This window comes from Phycodurus eques, chromosome 14 (assembly GCF_024500275.1).
Source record: "Phycodurus eques isolate BA_2022a chromosome 14, UOR_Pequ_1.1, whole genome shotgun sequence".
NCBI lineage: Eukaryota > Metazoa > Chordata > Actinopteri > Syngnathiformes > Syngnathidae > Phycodurus > Phycodurus eques.
The window spans coordinates 13,351,126-13,363,625 of NC_084538.1; the positions used below are offsets into that span (position 1 = coordinate 13,351,126).

Sequence of the window (12,500 nt, forward strand, 5' to 3'; positions counted from 1 at the left end):
TCCTACAAAGCAGAGAGAATATTTGCCTTGGGTATTGTTGTATGACGTGTGTACGTGTTGCTGCTTCATGTGTGTTAAAGCAGCAGTTGTTTGAAGGCTTATAATTTACGCAACATCGATGCAAATTTTTGTTAGCCCGTTAGTTCTGAACTCCTAATTCTTTGTGAGTGTTCTACTGAACAGAATAATGTTGCCTGGAGGAGTTGTGCCATAATGAAGGTCTGCTTTGGCTGTAGCTCAACTTCCCATAACTGAGTCATGTTGATCTTCTTTAGACCACAAACAAGTTGAGACTGAACAACGCCCCTGCTGGTTGTAGCCAGTATTGCACTTTATTTCAGCTCAAGTGCTTCAAGATGTGATCAACCAACAATCCATTAATCCATTATTATATCCCTCCCAAGTCAGACTTTTCCTGCTTCCAACTATGTGGGACCAATTCGGGGAAGGCCCTTCTTTGTTCCAGCATGTCCTCTATGTCCCATGTGACCTTGTGCACAAACCAAGGTCTATAATGGCATGCTTGGATGAGTTTGGTGTGGAACATCCTGAGAGCCCTGACCACAACTTCTGATTTTGGCAAATGTTCTTCAGGATAAATAGACAAAAATTCCCACAGACACAGCCTTACTCCAAGTCCTGCAGTGTTTGAAGGTGTGTTTAAGATTTTTGTCCACATAGTGTCCAGAGCTTTTCCATTCATACAAAAATGACATCTGATCAGCAAGTAGCAAGTGTAAAAGCTGGTCGCCCCTCGCCTTACACATTTAAATATAACCTACAATATCACCAGAGGCAGCTGCCCCAGTGCAAAGCTCTTAAACCTGACAAGTCCTTTTCCTGCCGGACTGGGCTTGCCTGAGACGTAGGCGAGCGTTGTTGAGGCCATCCTAAAGAGGACCAAGCCAGGGGCAGGGGCAGAGGTGTGAATGCCCACATGTGCTCGTGCCAATCACAGCTGACAGTTCTCTTTAGCCTGTGAGCTGACCCCCCGCTATCAAAAATCCCTGCAGTGTTCAACCGGACTTCCACTAATCCAATAAGGAAAAAAAAATACACAAAACAAGTTATTTGTGACAACATTACATAGAGTAATTCAAAAATAATGGCAAAAGGAAATAAAACTAACATTGAAGGTTGTGAGATAATAGGGATTTGAAGGGGGGTGGGGAGTATGTAACAACCACCTCTCAGGCAGAACAGGTCGGGCCAGTCTGCTAGAGAAAAGACAAGCTCAGCTCGAGCCTACGCTAACAATTGTATCTTCCAATCAGGTCACTGTAGAGGACAATTTAACAAAAACAAAACAAACGTGATTGAACAGCAAGTGAGTGTTTGCAGTTGTGCTTGTATTTTCTATACGCATCTACTAGAATAATGCCAGAGAGCACCCAAGGATATTTAAGTCAGCTACACATCTATGTTTAGGGATAAACTTGCCACCCACATTTGCCCAACTGTACATGTGCATTGTGTGCGTCCCTGCTGCTTCCACTGGGTGCCCATGGCGGCCTTGTAAAGTATGTCAGCTGCTCTGCTGCTGTGACAAGTGGATCAGGCAATAGTAGTGCAAGAACCTTTCATTCGAGATGCCTCTGAAAGCGGCTCTAGACTAGAGCAATTCTCCATTGGTCAAACTCGGAGGAATGGGACAAAGCAGCCGAGGATGAGTCCTGAACCCCAAATACACACCCGGAGCTAGAATACACACTTGACACAACTTTCCTGGCACAAACGAAGCTTAAACACAAATCTGAAACCAGGCGTCATAAGTCACGCGTTGCACAAACCTGTAATTTATATGTTAATGATCATAAATTCATGTCGACCAGCAGGTGCCAAGAGAGAGGACTTGTCATTGCTTGGCATTGAGAGTGGTTTAATGTGTCAGACAAAAACAAGTAACCTGTTTAAACAGGGACAAACTGGCTGCCTCCCATGCAGACATTCTCTTTTGATATCAGTGAGCAATTCATTCTTCAAAAGATGTTTACTCAGACTAGACAGGGTTGTGTTGTGTGCTTGTGTGCATTCACTTGCACACCGCCGTATACGTGCGTCTTTCTTCAATAGTGCCAGTACAAAGTGATGGATTAGCGTGCAATTTCCAAGCCATTCCTGAGGCAAGACCAGGCACATCCCAAGCCTTACTTCACACCTGGGACTAGGCAACTTTCCATTTGAATGGTCTCACTTCATCAAGCATCTATTTGACAGCTTTTGACTCAACCAGAATAGTTGTACCACATTGGGGTCCCAAAGTACAGAGCAGGCTTAGATGTTTGCTTGCATGTTCCCAGTCAACAACATGACACAGCTGCTGCATTAGAGCACTCTTTATTTAAAGACTGGAGCCTCCACATCTTTACGTTCCTCGGATTGGTGGGCTCAAACACAGGCAGATATGTCATTCCACCAGTGACAGCTCACCTTGGCCCAAGAGAGGAGGGAGGCTAAAGTGTTGCATGTGGCAGGGTTAGTGATGACTTTCTACTTGTGTGACAGATGAACTTGCACATCAACACGGTTGATAAAATTAGAGGCCATAAAATGAGCCAACTGTTAAATTCATGTCGCCCACTGTTTGCTTTCTTCTTACACTAAACGTTCCTTTCTTCTGAAATAAATCTTTATATTTTCAAAAACAAACATATTGATTAATTATCCAATGACAACATCAACCAGAATGCCAGGAAACAGAGATTGTTCTCCGCCAGGGTTAAACAATTCGTATTTGGATTAACACTCAAATTGCAACAAATCTTCCAGAATTTTGTTTTAAGATTGTTTACAGTATTCACTGAGGATTTAAAAATAAAATACGTTTTACTCTCGCTGTGTATTATGTTAGCATAACAGAAAAATATCATGACTATGCAGCTTTGTGTATTTGGGGTTTAGAGGACAATGATCTTGTGTTTTAGTCAAAAAGATCCGCATTGCCAGTGCTGCAGAAATGCCTAAAACACAAGCTGTAATTTGCATGCCAGAACAGTACCATGTTTATGCTTCTGTCCACCCGAACCATTACAAAAATACGTTTATAATACTCAACCACGTATTTGGCTTGGAAGGTTGATTCAATGGGCTCTACCAAAATTTAAAGGGTTATTTTGCTATGCGCTGCTCCCATATAGAGCAATGATTTTTTTACTGACCATACTTGAGTTTTTACTGAATCCTTTTGTAAAACAAAATCACTACATGGACAATAGTCTTGGTAACTCTATATGTTGTTCCACATTTAATTGGGTGTAATGATCAGGTGTGCCATAGTTACTAGGCTTTACACGATCAGGATTTTTGGGGCCGATCACCGATCATCGAGTTTAAAAAAACGATAACCGATCCGTTCACAAGATGGAGTAATGTGTCTATTTAAATGACTTGTTAATTTACTGTATATACATGTGTACTGTATACTGAGTATCTTTAAGTATTCATTCTCTAGTCTAGTAATTCCCAACCAGTGTGCCGTGGCACATTAGTCTGCCATGAGCAATCTTCAGGGGTGCTGTGGGCAATTATCAAATTTTACTTAACTGTTCAAAAAAGTATTCATTTACAAGAAATAATGTATCTTTGTTTCTCTATTTATGCCAGTGAGGCATAGTGACACAGAACAAATAAATGCTCTTCTATGAGATGGCAGGAAGTAATTACAGTAATTACATACAGTAATTACTCTGTATCTACTTTTTGTGACATTTTTGTTTGCTGGTGTGCCGAGAGATTTTCCAATTGTAAAATATGTGCCTTTGCTCCATAAAGGTTGGAAATCACTGCTCTAGTCAGGTCATGTATTCTAATCAGTCAGGTCAAACCAACATTACAACATGACAGAAATAATGGAAGCAAACTTACTGTAGTTGCATTACTTTATTGTAATTAAATTACTTCACACACAGTGAAACATCAGAGCATGATTCGACATCACGCCGGCATATTTACGTACAACCGTTAGTGGTAGCACTAGCTTGCTAGGCTACATAACGTTTTGTTTCCTGCTCGCGAGTCGTATCATATTAAAAGTACTTGAACATACCTCAAGCGTACCTTAAATTAATGTAATCTTCCGAGCACTGGTGACCGCCAGCACACGTTTTTTCCCCATTTTGTTCTTACAATACACACGCCGCGATGTCGTCGCCATGGTAATGACTGTATCCGGTCGCGTTTATGAGTTGACAACATAAAGCCCAGTGATCGTAAAAGAAGGGATGTGGTGGTACCGGAATACAGGATTTTATTGCAGTAGTTTGACATAGTGCAATCGCGAAAGACCAAATTTGTCTTTTAGTCTGATCCACGCATTACATGTTTTCTGTCTCAGACGTGTTGTCTGTTCCACACCGCCGACATGTTTTTTTTTTTTAAATAACTTTATTGGTTGTCAGATATTTACAGTACTACGTCAAAAGACGCACGACAATACTAAAAATAAACTAGCATTTGAATTCAAATATATAGTACACGATGGTGACGTGGAGAAAATGATCGGATCGGCGAATTATGACATTAAATCCGATCAGCATAAAATGCTATTTATCGACGATCAGGCCGATCAGATCGGTGTAAAGTCTAAGTCTTACTTACACCAAAGAGTGTATTTTCCCAAGCACTAATTGGCATCACTCTAAGTGCTCGAAAGACAGACCAGCTTTGCTGATGTGTTTCCTCTAACTCAAATGCATTTTGGAATAAGGGACCACAACCTAAGAGATAAATGAATTCCAGCAATCTGCAAGAATTTGCCACTCTGTGCTGAAATCTTACCAAGTCAAACACAAGTCATGCTTTTGGACTCTGAGGTGAAGGAAAATTCAAACCCACATGTTCGCCCAACTTGCAGCTGAGCAGAGCATATGTATGGAGAGAGCTTAGGGATGGTAGAGTGAAAATAAATTAAGGGCTTGGAGTGGGGGTTGCAACCGCAGAAGAAACCAAAAGCAGCATAATAACACTGTTTCTCTCCATCAGCAAGTTTAGCTGTGTGGTAGAAAAAGAAGGTGAAAACACTTCAGTTCTTTTGATCTTGATGATGAACAACAACCATGGTAGAATGGTATCACGTGATGAACTTCATTGAAAAATGAACTTGCTAATGAGATAAGACTGGATCCAGAAGGAGCCTATAGGTGACAACCTTGCAGATATCTCTCCCATGCATCACTGAACTGTGGGAATAGAAGTGCTCCTCATGAGGGTTGTTGGGGAGGGCTTCAGGTGATGACACAGCCTGTCTCATCAAAGTAAAATGAAAACAAATGACTGGAAACTAGAATAGCAGCAAAATGGAAGGTCTCTGCAGGCATGGAAAGCTTACAGGGGCCAGATTTACAAGGTCTCTCTGTCTTTGGGCCCCAGTTTTGGCTCAGAACAATGTGATGACATGACGGAAGGAGTGAGAACCTTTTCTTCCAGTGAAGGAGAACCAGAAAAGGGAACAACCTTCTCTAGTCTTTTGATTCAACACTACAGTTTATTTGAAGTTTCGTTTTCTTTAATTTTTTTAATTTTATTTCACTTAAACTAAAAATAAATGGCGAAAAGTGGGTCACACTCACCATCTGAATTCCTGTTGAAAAGTGATTGGTGGCTTTGACCACATGTTTCTGCTGTTCGATCTCTGTTTCCAGCTGGGAAACACGGGCTTTGTGTTGGGCAAGCAAGAGGGAGGCAGGGAGCTGAGACGTTTCCTGAGGAAACAAAAACGGTTGCGTCAAGTGTGCTGCACCACCTCGATTCCATTAGCTGCAAGGTCGAAGCTTTCAGTGTCTCCAGTGATGTGTTGTTTAGGGCAGATGTTTAAACACAAACACAAACTTGGACATGTAGTTCACTGATTAGGTAGGACATTTTTGATGGTTTGGACATGTGAGGTCAGTTTTGTATTTACAGATAAACTAATTTAAGATAAACTAAACTAATTTAACAGCTTCCAGTACTGACATGTCCTGGGATCTCCATCAAAGTGGTTTTGTTTTCATTGCTGTGCTTCGTGTCCAATATTAAGGCCATAGTTTTGGAAGTATGGACCCACACTTATTATAAGATTTTCTTCCAAGAATGTTCCTACTTAATTGTGAAAATTATCACATTAGTAATGGCATGAGATTAAATGTTATTTTACAATTCATAAAAACCTATTTTTTATTAGCGTAAAACTAATACAACAAAATTACACCTCTGTCATTTTTTAAAATCAATTTAATCAAATCCTCTTCAACTTAAAGAATGTGTTCTGCTATCTGTATACAAGGTTACACTGTATACTGTAATTTAAAAGCTACTTACATCTGGAACTAATCCAAATTTGCATTTGGTAGCAATTTAAATGTAACATGGACTATACTAACCAACATGTTCAGAGGCATATATCTCTGTCAAACCTCATCAGATCTGGTTGTAATTATGGTGTGCTTATGTGGGATCTTATCACATTTTGATGCCTTGGATCAAGACAACTGGATCTGAATCTTCTGCTGCCTGTCTAAGATCTTAGAGCTTGTTAAAAAGATATACTAGGACGATTTAGTTTTTCCAAACAAACCATAACTGGCCAAGAATGAAGTCACATTATTATACTTTGCAGACTATATGTACTTAACCTGTGTGTAAACATATGGTGCCAACGTTCGTCCATCCATCCATCCATCCATCCATTTTCTTCCGCTTATCCAAGGTCGGGTCGCAGGGGCTTAGCTTTAAGCAGGGAAGTCTAGACTTCCCTCTCCCCAGCCACTTTCTCCAGCTCTTCCAAGGGGATCCAAAGGCGTTCCCACGCAAGCCGAGAGACATAGTCTCTCCAGCGTGTCCTGGGTTATCCCTGGGGTCTCCTCCCGGTGGGACGTGCCTGTGACACCTCACCAGGGAGGCGTCAAGGAGGCATCCTAAACAGATGCCCGAGCCACCTCGTCTGGCTCCTCTCAATGCGGAGAAGCAGCGGCTCTATTCTGAGCCCCTCCCGGATGACCAAGCTTCTCACTCTCTCTCTAAGGGAGAGACTCATTTCGGCCGCTTGTATCCGGCATCTTTTTCTTTCGGTCACGACCCACAGCTCGTCACCATAGGTGAGAGTAGGAATGTAGATCGACTGGTAAATAGAGAGATTCGCCTTACGGCTTAGCTCCTTCACCACAACGGAACGATACAAAGTCTGTTACTATCACTACAGACGCTGCACCGATCCGCCTGTCGAGCTCCCGTTCCATTCTTCTCTTACTCTTGAACAAGGCCCCAAGACATTTGAACTCCTCCACTTGGGGCAGGATCTCATCCCTGACCTCGGAGAGGGCACTCCACTCTTTTCCGACTGAGGACCATGGTCTCAGATTCATTGTTCTGATTCTCCTCCCAGCCGCTTCACACTCTGCTGCAAACCGCTCCAGTGAGAGTTGGAGATCACAGCTTGATGAAGCCAACAGAACCCCAACATATACAAAAAACAGAGATGTAATACTGAGGCCACCACACCGGACCCCGGCTGCGCCTAGAAATTCTGTCCATAAAAGTTAGGAACAAAAGGCAGCCTTGGCGGAGTCCAACCCTCACCGGAAACGAGTCCGACTTACTGCCGGCAATGCAGACCAAACTCTGACACTGGTCCTACAGTAGCCGGGGGTTTGGCACCCCCATACTCCCGAAGCACGGTCAAATGCCTTCTCCAAGTCTACAAAACACATGTAGACTGCTTGGGCGAACTCCCATGCAGCCTCGCGGACCCTGCCGAGGGTGTAGCGCTGGTCCACTGTTCCACGGCCAGGACGAAAACCACACTGCTCCTCCTGAATCTGAGATTCGACTTCCCGACGGACCCTCCTCTCCAGCACCCCTGAATAGACCTTACCAGGGAGGCTGAGGAGTGTGATCCCCCTGTAGTTGGAACACCCCCTCTGGGAACACCACCAACCAAGTCTGCCAATCCAGAGGCACTGTCCCCGATGTCCATGCAATGTTGCAGAGGCGTGTCAACCAGGACAGCCCCACAACATCCAGAGCCTTTAGTAAGTCCGGGCGAATCTCATCCACCCCCGGGGCCTTGCCACCGAGGAGCTTTTTAACTACCTCGTTGAACTCAACCCCAGAGGTAGGAGAGCCCGCTTCAGAGACCCCAGACTCTGCTTCCTCATGGTAAGGCATGTCGGTGGAATTGAGGAGGTCTTTGAAGTATTCTCCTCACCGCCTCACAACGTCCCGAGTCAAAGTCAGCAGTGCCCCATCCTCACTATACACAGTGTTGATGGTGCGCTGCCCTCCCGACGTTTCATTCTAATCTTTAGATTAGGTGAAAATAATCAAGTTGCTAGTGAAGCAGCTTGTTAACCACAAGTTGAGGAGGAACCACCAAAAAGGCATCACATTTACTGAGTTTGTATGTGGGTGTGATGGCAGTGACAGAACAATGTGTTTGGGGGATGCTGGGATGTACAGATGTCAGGACCCAGGAGGGTTCCCCTAGGGGGCTGAGCGCTGATCTCATCTGCCTACAGTGGACAGGCCCTGTGCCTTAAACAAACAAACACATAGCTTAACCTGCTATCTGTGATGGTGCTAGAGCAGGCCGCACTGAAAGAACAATCAGTTCCAAAGCCTGCAGCTCAACACAATGGAGCCAAGAGGCTTTGGAATCACAGAATGGGAACAATGCACCCAGCAGCACAATGACTGGTAATAAGCTCTTAATGATCAACCGTGAACCCTCAGGGTGTTTGTGTGTGTGTGTGTGTGTGTGTCTAATGGAACATATATATGTCATAATGTGGTAGCTCTTAAGGAATCATATTTGCGCAACGAGACAGACATGAAATTCTGTTGGCGTACTCTTTGTGCGACGTGTCTACTTCTCACCAGTTCATCCAGAAGAGCCTGCTTGTTCTTCTTTTTGGCCAGGAGCTGCCTTTGCTCCTCCTGTAGCACATCCAGTCTCCGCTGTTCATTGCCCTGCTGCTCCAGCAGGAGCAGCTCCTCCAGTTCCTCCTGCTCTCGAGTCTGAAGAGAGTCAGGTGAGTTGGATTCAATAAGTCTACCAATCATAAATTAACCACTCACTAAAAAATACTGGTAAACAGAAAATAATTCTCAGTTCCAGGACAGACTTGCAGAAAATACACTCACTGGGTCCATCTTTAAGTGTCCCACGATCTTATGAGATGCAATAGATGAGCTCTATTAAGAATTCCATCTTTAAAAATATACAAATGCTCAATTTGTTCTTTTCGGTTGTAGGTGGATTTAGAACTGAAACAGGTCATATCAAGAAGTGTTTCTAATGTTTTGGTTACAAGCCATAGGTGTTTTATATACTGGATGTGTATACCACCGCAATCTACAACTAAGACAATAATGTCATATCTGAAGCCTTATTCTCCTTGTTATAGCACAAATTCTGATAAAGCTCTTGTTCTGGATCTCACTATGTTTTTCAGGTGTATCCTAATAACATGGGTAGGGAGTGAAGACCTAAAGGACAGAAAATACAGGGAAGATTCCCCTATTGTTTATATTTAACCGCAAAACTCTTCAATAATAAATGAACTCTTTACATACAAGCTTCGCTTTATTCTTCTGGATTATCTCTCTGTTCTCCCGCTGGTACTGCTCCATCCTCAGTTTGGTGTCCTCCACATCAACATTGTTTGTAAGGTTAAACACTGCACAGACAGGAGAGACAAACCATGATTAAAGCACTTGAATCTGTCCATCACAGCCAACTCGAATTATGTAGACAAGCTGCAGTCACTGTCATTTTAAATTCTACAGAAGAGCCAAAGAAAACAAATACTCAGTAAGTAATACTGAAATGCACACAAAAACATTGCAAATCCTCACTTGGACCAAAAGAAACTTTGAGGCTGCCTCATGCACTACTAAGGGCTAAAAGCTTATGGGATGTTGGCATTCATGATCTGTTAGCATTGGCAGCTCTATCCTGTGATCTATGACCCAGGTTGGCATGCACTAATGCCTGTTAAACATCTCTCTATGCAGCTGGGGAGAAATCATTACGGCGGCTGGAAACATCCTTTTAGCAGACTTGTACAGTGAGCATTTAGTAAGTCAGTGCTTGTACCGATGTCCTCCACTTGCTCCAAGTAGTCGTTATATTCTCTCAGGCTGGGAAAGTCACAATCCCTCCTGTTGTAACTGCAGAGGGAGACAAAACCAGAAGAAAGCAAATACGTGCAGACATTAATATCCCCATTAAATCAACCATTTTATAATAGCATGTCTGAATTCTTCCTAATAGACACACATTAGATGTCAATTAAGGGGCTATTAAAGAACAGATGAGATGGGGGGTGGGGGGGGCAGGGAGGGGCAACCCAGTAAAAAAAACCTGGCAGGGAAAGAGCCTTCCTGCTTGACTACCCCCGCCCCCCCGACCCCAGAGACTCATTGTCTACAAAACAAACAACGTAATGAGGAAGACAAAGGTGGCTTAAGAAGTGGGAGGAGGCACGGGATGACACATAAACACACCATGGCCACACCCCTCACCCTCCCTCCTTCGTTCACTCACATCTTCAGCACCTTCTTGCGGATCTCCACCTCCTTGTCAACGGTGGGGTCCTCAAAGAGCTGCACGCGGAAGTTGCTCTTCCTCAGGGGCGTGTCGCACTGCACACAGTTGCTGGACCCACGGACAAACAGCATCTCCACGCAGCTCTCGCATCTTAACACACACAGAAGAACATAACACCAGCACAATGGCTGACACTATTTGCGGAGGTCAAAATCAAACATATTATCCAATATTATTTTACCTAATCATATTGAAACTATGTATTTTTCACAAAGGGAGAATTTGAGGACAATTCACTATTGATTCATTGTTCCATTTTTCATAATGTATTGATTACAGTGTTCCCCGGCTATATTGCGGTTCATTGTTCACGTCCCTCGCTATATCACAAACTTGTGTGAAATGATTTTGAACAAATTGACTTTCGTGAGTAGAGTGTTTTTTATGGGTTTTGACAGTATACTGAAAAGGCAAGTCCCAATTTAGAGTTGCACACCTTCAGTGTAGTGCCATAACATGCCAGGTATCACGCAGAACTACTGCAAGAGATTCAGCGATCAAGAAAACCCACTAAGCTCCAGTAATAGTCATAATAGTCATTGTTCCTACAGAGCAGAGAGCGCATAAGCCTGTGTGCATTGTTGTATCTATTTGGAACTGTTGCTACGCCATGTGTGGTAAAGTAGCAATTGTTTGAAGGTGTATAATTTCCATAAGTAACATCTATGCTAATTCCCAGTTGCCAGTATATGCTGCATTATATATTGGTTGAACGGTTTAGTGTTTAACAAGCAATGTGTAATTCTCGAAAATTCACATACTTCAGCTGAGAGTGACAAAAACTGCTTGAAGCAAGCTTTGCCTTTTATTTGGAGAATTAAGCGACTGACAATGTAAGCACACCAAGATTGAAATTTGAAAAAAAAATGTGAAGGTAACAGTAAAATGCTAACATTTTATGATAAAATTTTTGGGAATTTCAAGCACCTATGGGAACCCTGGTACGTGAAGCTGTGTGCCTGCACATTAGGGTGTATGAGGCTGATGAAATAAAAAATTTCTCACTGTAGAAATTTCATGATCTTATTTGTGAATTAAATGGTAAATGGGCTGGACATATAATAGCGCTTTAACTACACCATCACAGCGCCCAAAGCATTTTACAAAGCCTCACATTCACCCTTTCACACACACATCCATACACCAATGGACAGCTGCTGCCATCCAAGGTTCAGTGTCTTGCCCAAGCACACTTCGACATTCAGACAGTCAGAGCTGGGATTCAAACTGGTGAACTTTCGGTCATTGGACAATCTGCTCTACCAACTGAGCCGCAGCGGCCCTCTATCTTCTATTATCTTCTCTTGAATTATGTTCCGCACACATGGTGGATGGGACACTAATAGGACACAGGAATATTTCCTCTGAGTGCTCAAAAATTACTGGGATTACGATAGGAACGTCAATTAGGCGGCTTCCCACTCTCACACGGTAGAAATTGGCCTGACACCCCATTATCAAGAGTGTCTGTCTGCACTGGAAACACATTTGTCTTATTGTTACTACAAAAAGAACTCAGTCTCTCTGCCACATTGCATAAGCCTGCGTTGCTGTTACATAATTCTGGGGAAAAAGTAAAAATAATGTCCTTACCTCTTAAATGTACTGTTTTTTTTTTTTTGGGGGGGGGGGGGGGGGGGGGTTAACTCAAATGTCATGGAGGCTCATGGCTTTTATTCAAAAACAAAAAGTTAGGAAGTCAGTATTATTCCTGAAAATCTAAGCAATCAAGGCCACATTTGGCAGCATGAGCAGAACTTTTACTTTCTGGTTTATGTCTCAAGCATCTTCCGAGGGCAGAAAAATGTATAGCAGGGCAGTGCGGTCATGATGAGTTTTTCTGGTGGTGTTTTGGCTCCTGATATGCTCAAAGAACTGAACAAAGGCACTTTTAATAATCACATTGGAGACTTTC

General features: G+C 43.0%; 1 protein-coding gene across 1 annotated transcript in view; it reads right to left on the bottom strand.

Annotated features, from left to right (window-relative positions):
* mnat1 (MNAT1 component of CDK activating kinase) overlaps positions 1-12,500 on the bottom strand; it is a 66,702-nt gene that overhangs the window by 34,635 nt on the left and 19,567 nt on the right. The window contains exons 2-6 of the mRNA XM_061696121.1: positions 10,523-10,675; positions 10,073-10,146; positions 9,550-9,653; positions 8,851-8,991; positions 5,568-5,699 (exon numbers count right to left, since the gene is read on the bottom strand). Of these exons, the coding sequence (XP_061552105.1) occupies positions 5,568-5,699; positions 8,851-8,991; positions 9,550-9,653; positions 10,073-10,146; positions 10,523-10,675 (604 nt within the window). The remainder of the gene's footprint in view (positions 1-5,567; positions 5,700-8,850; positions 8,992-9,549; positions 9,654-10,072; positions 10,147-10,522; positions 10,676-12,500) is intronic.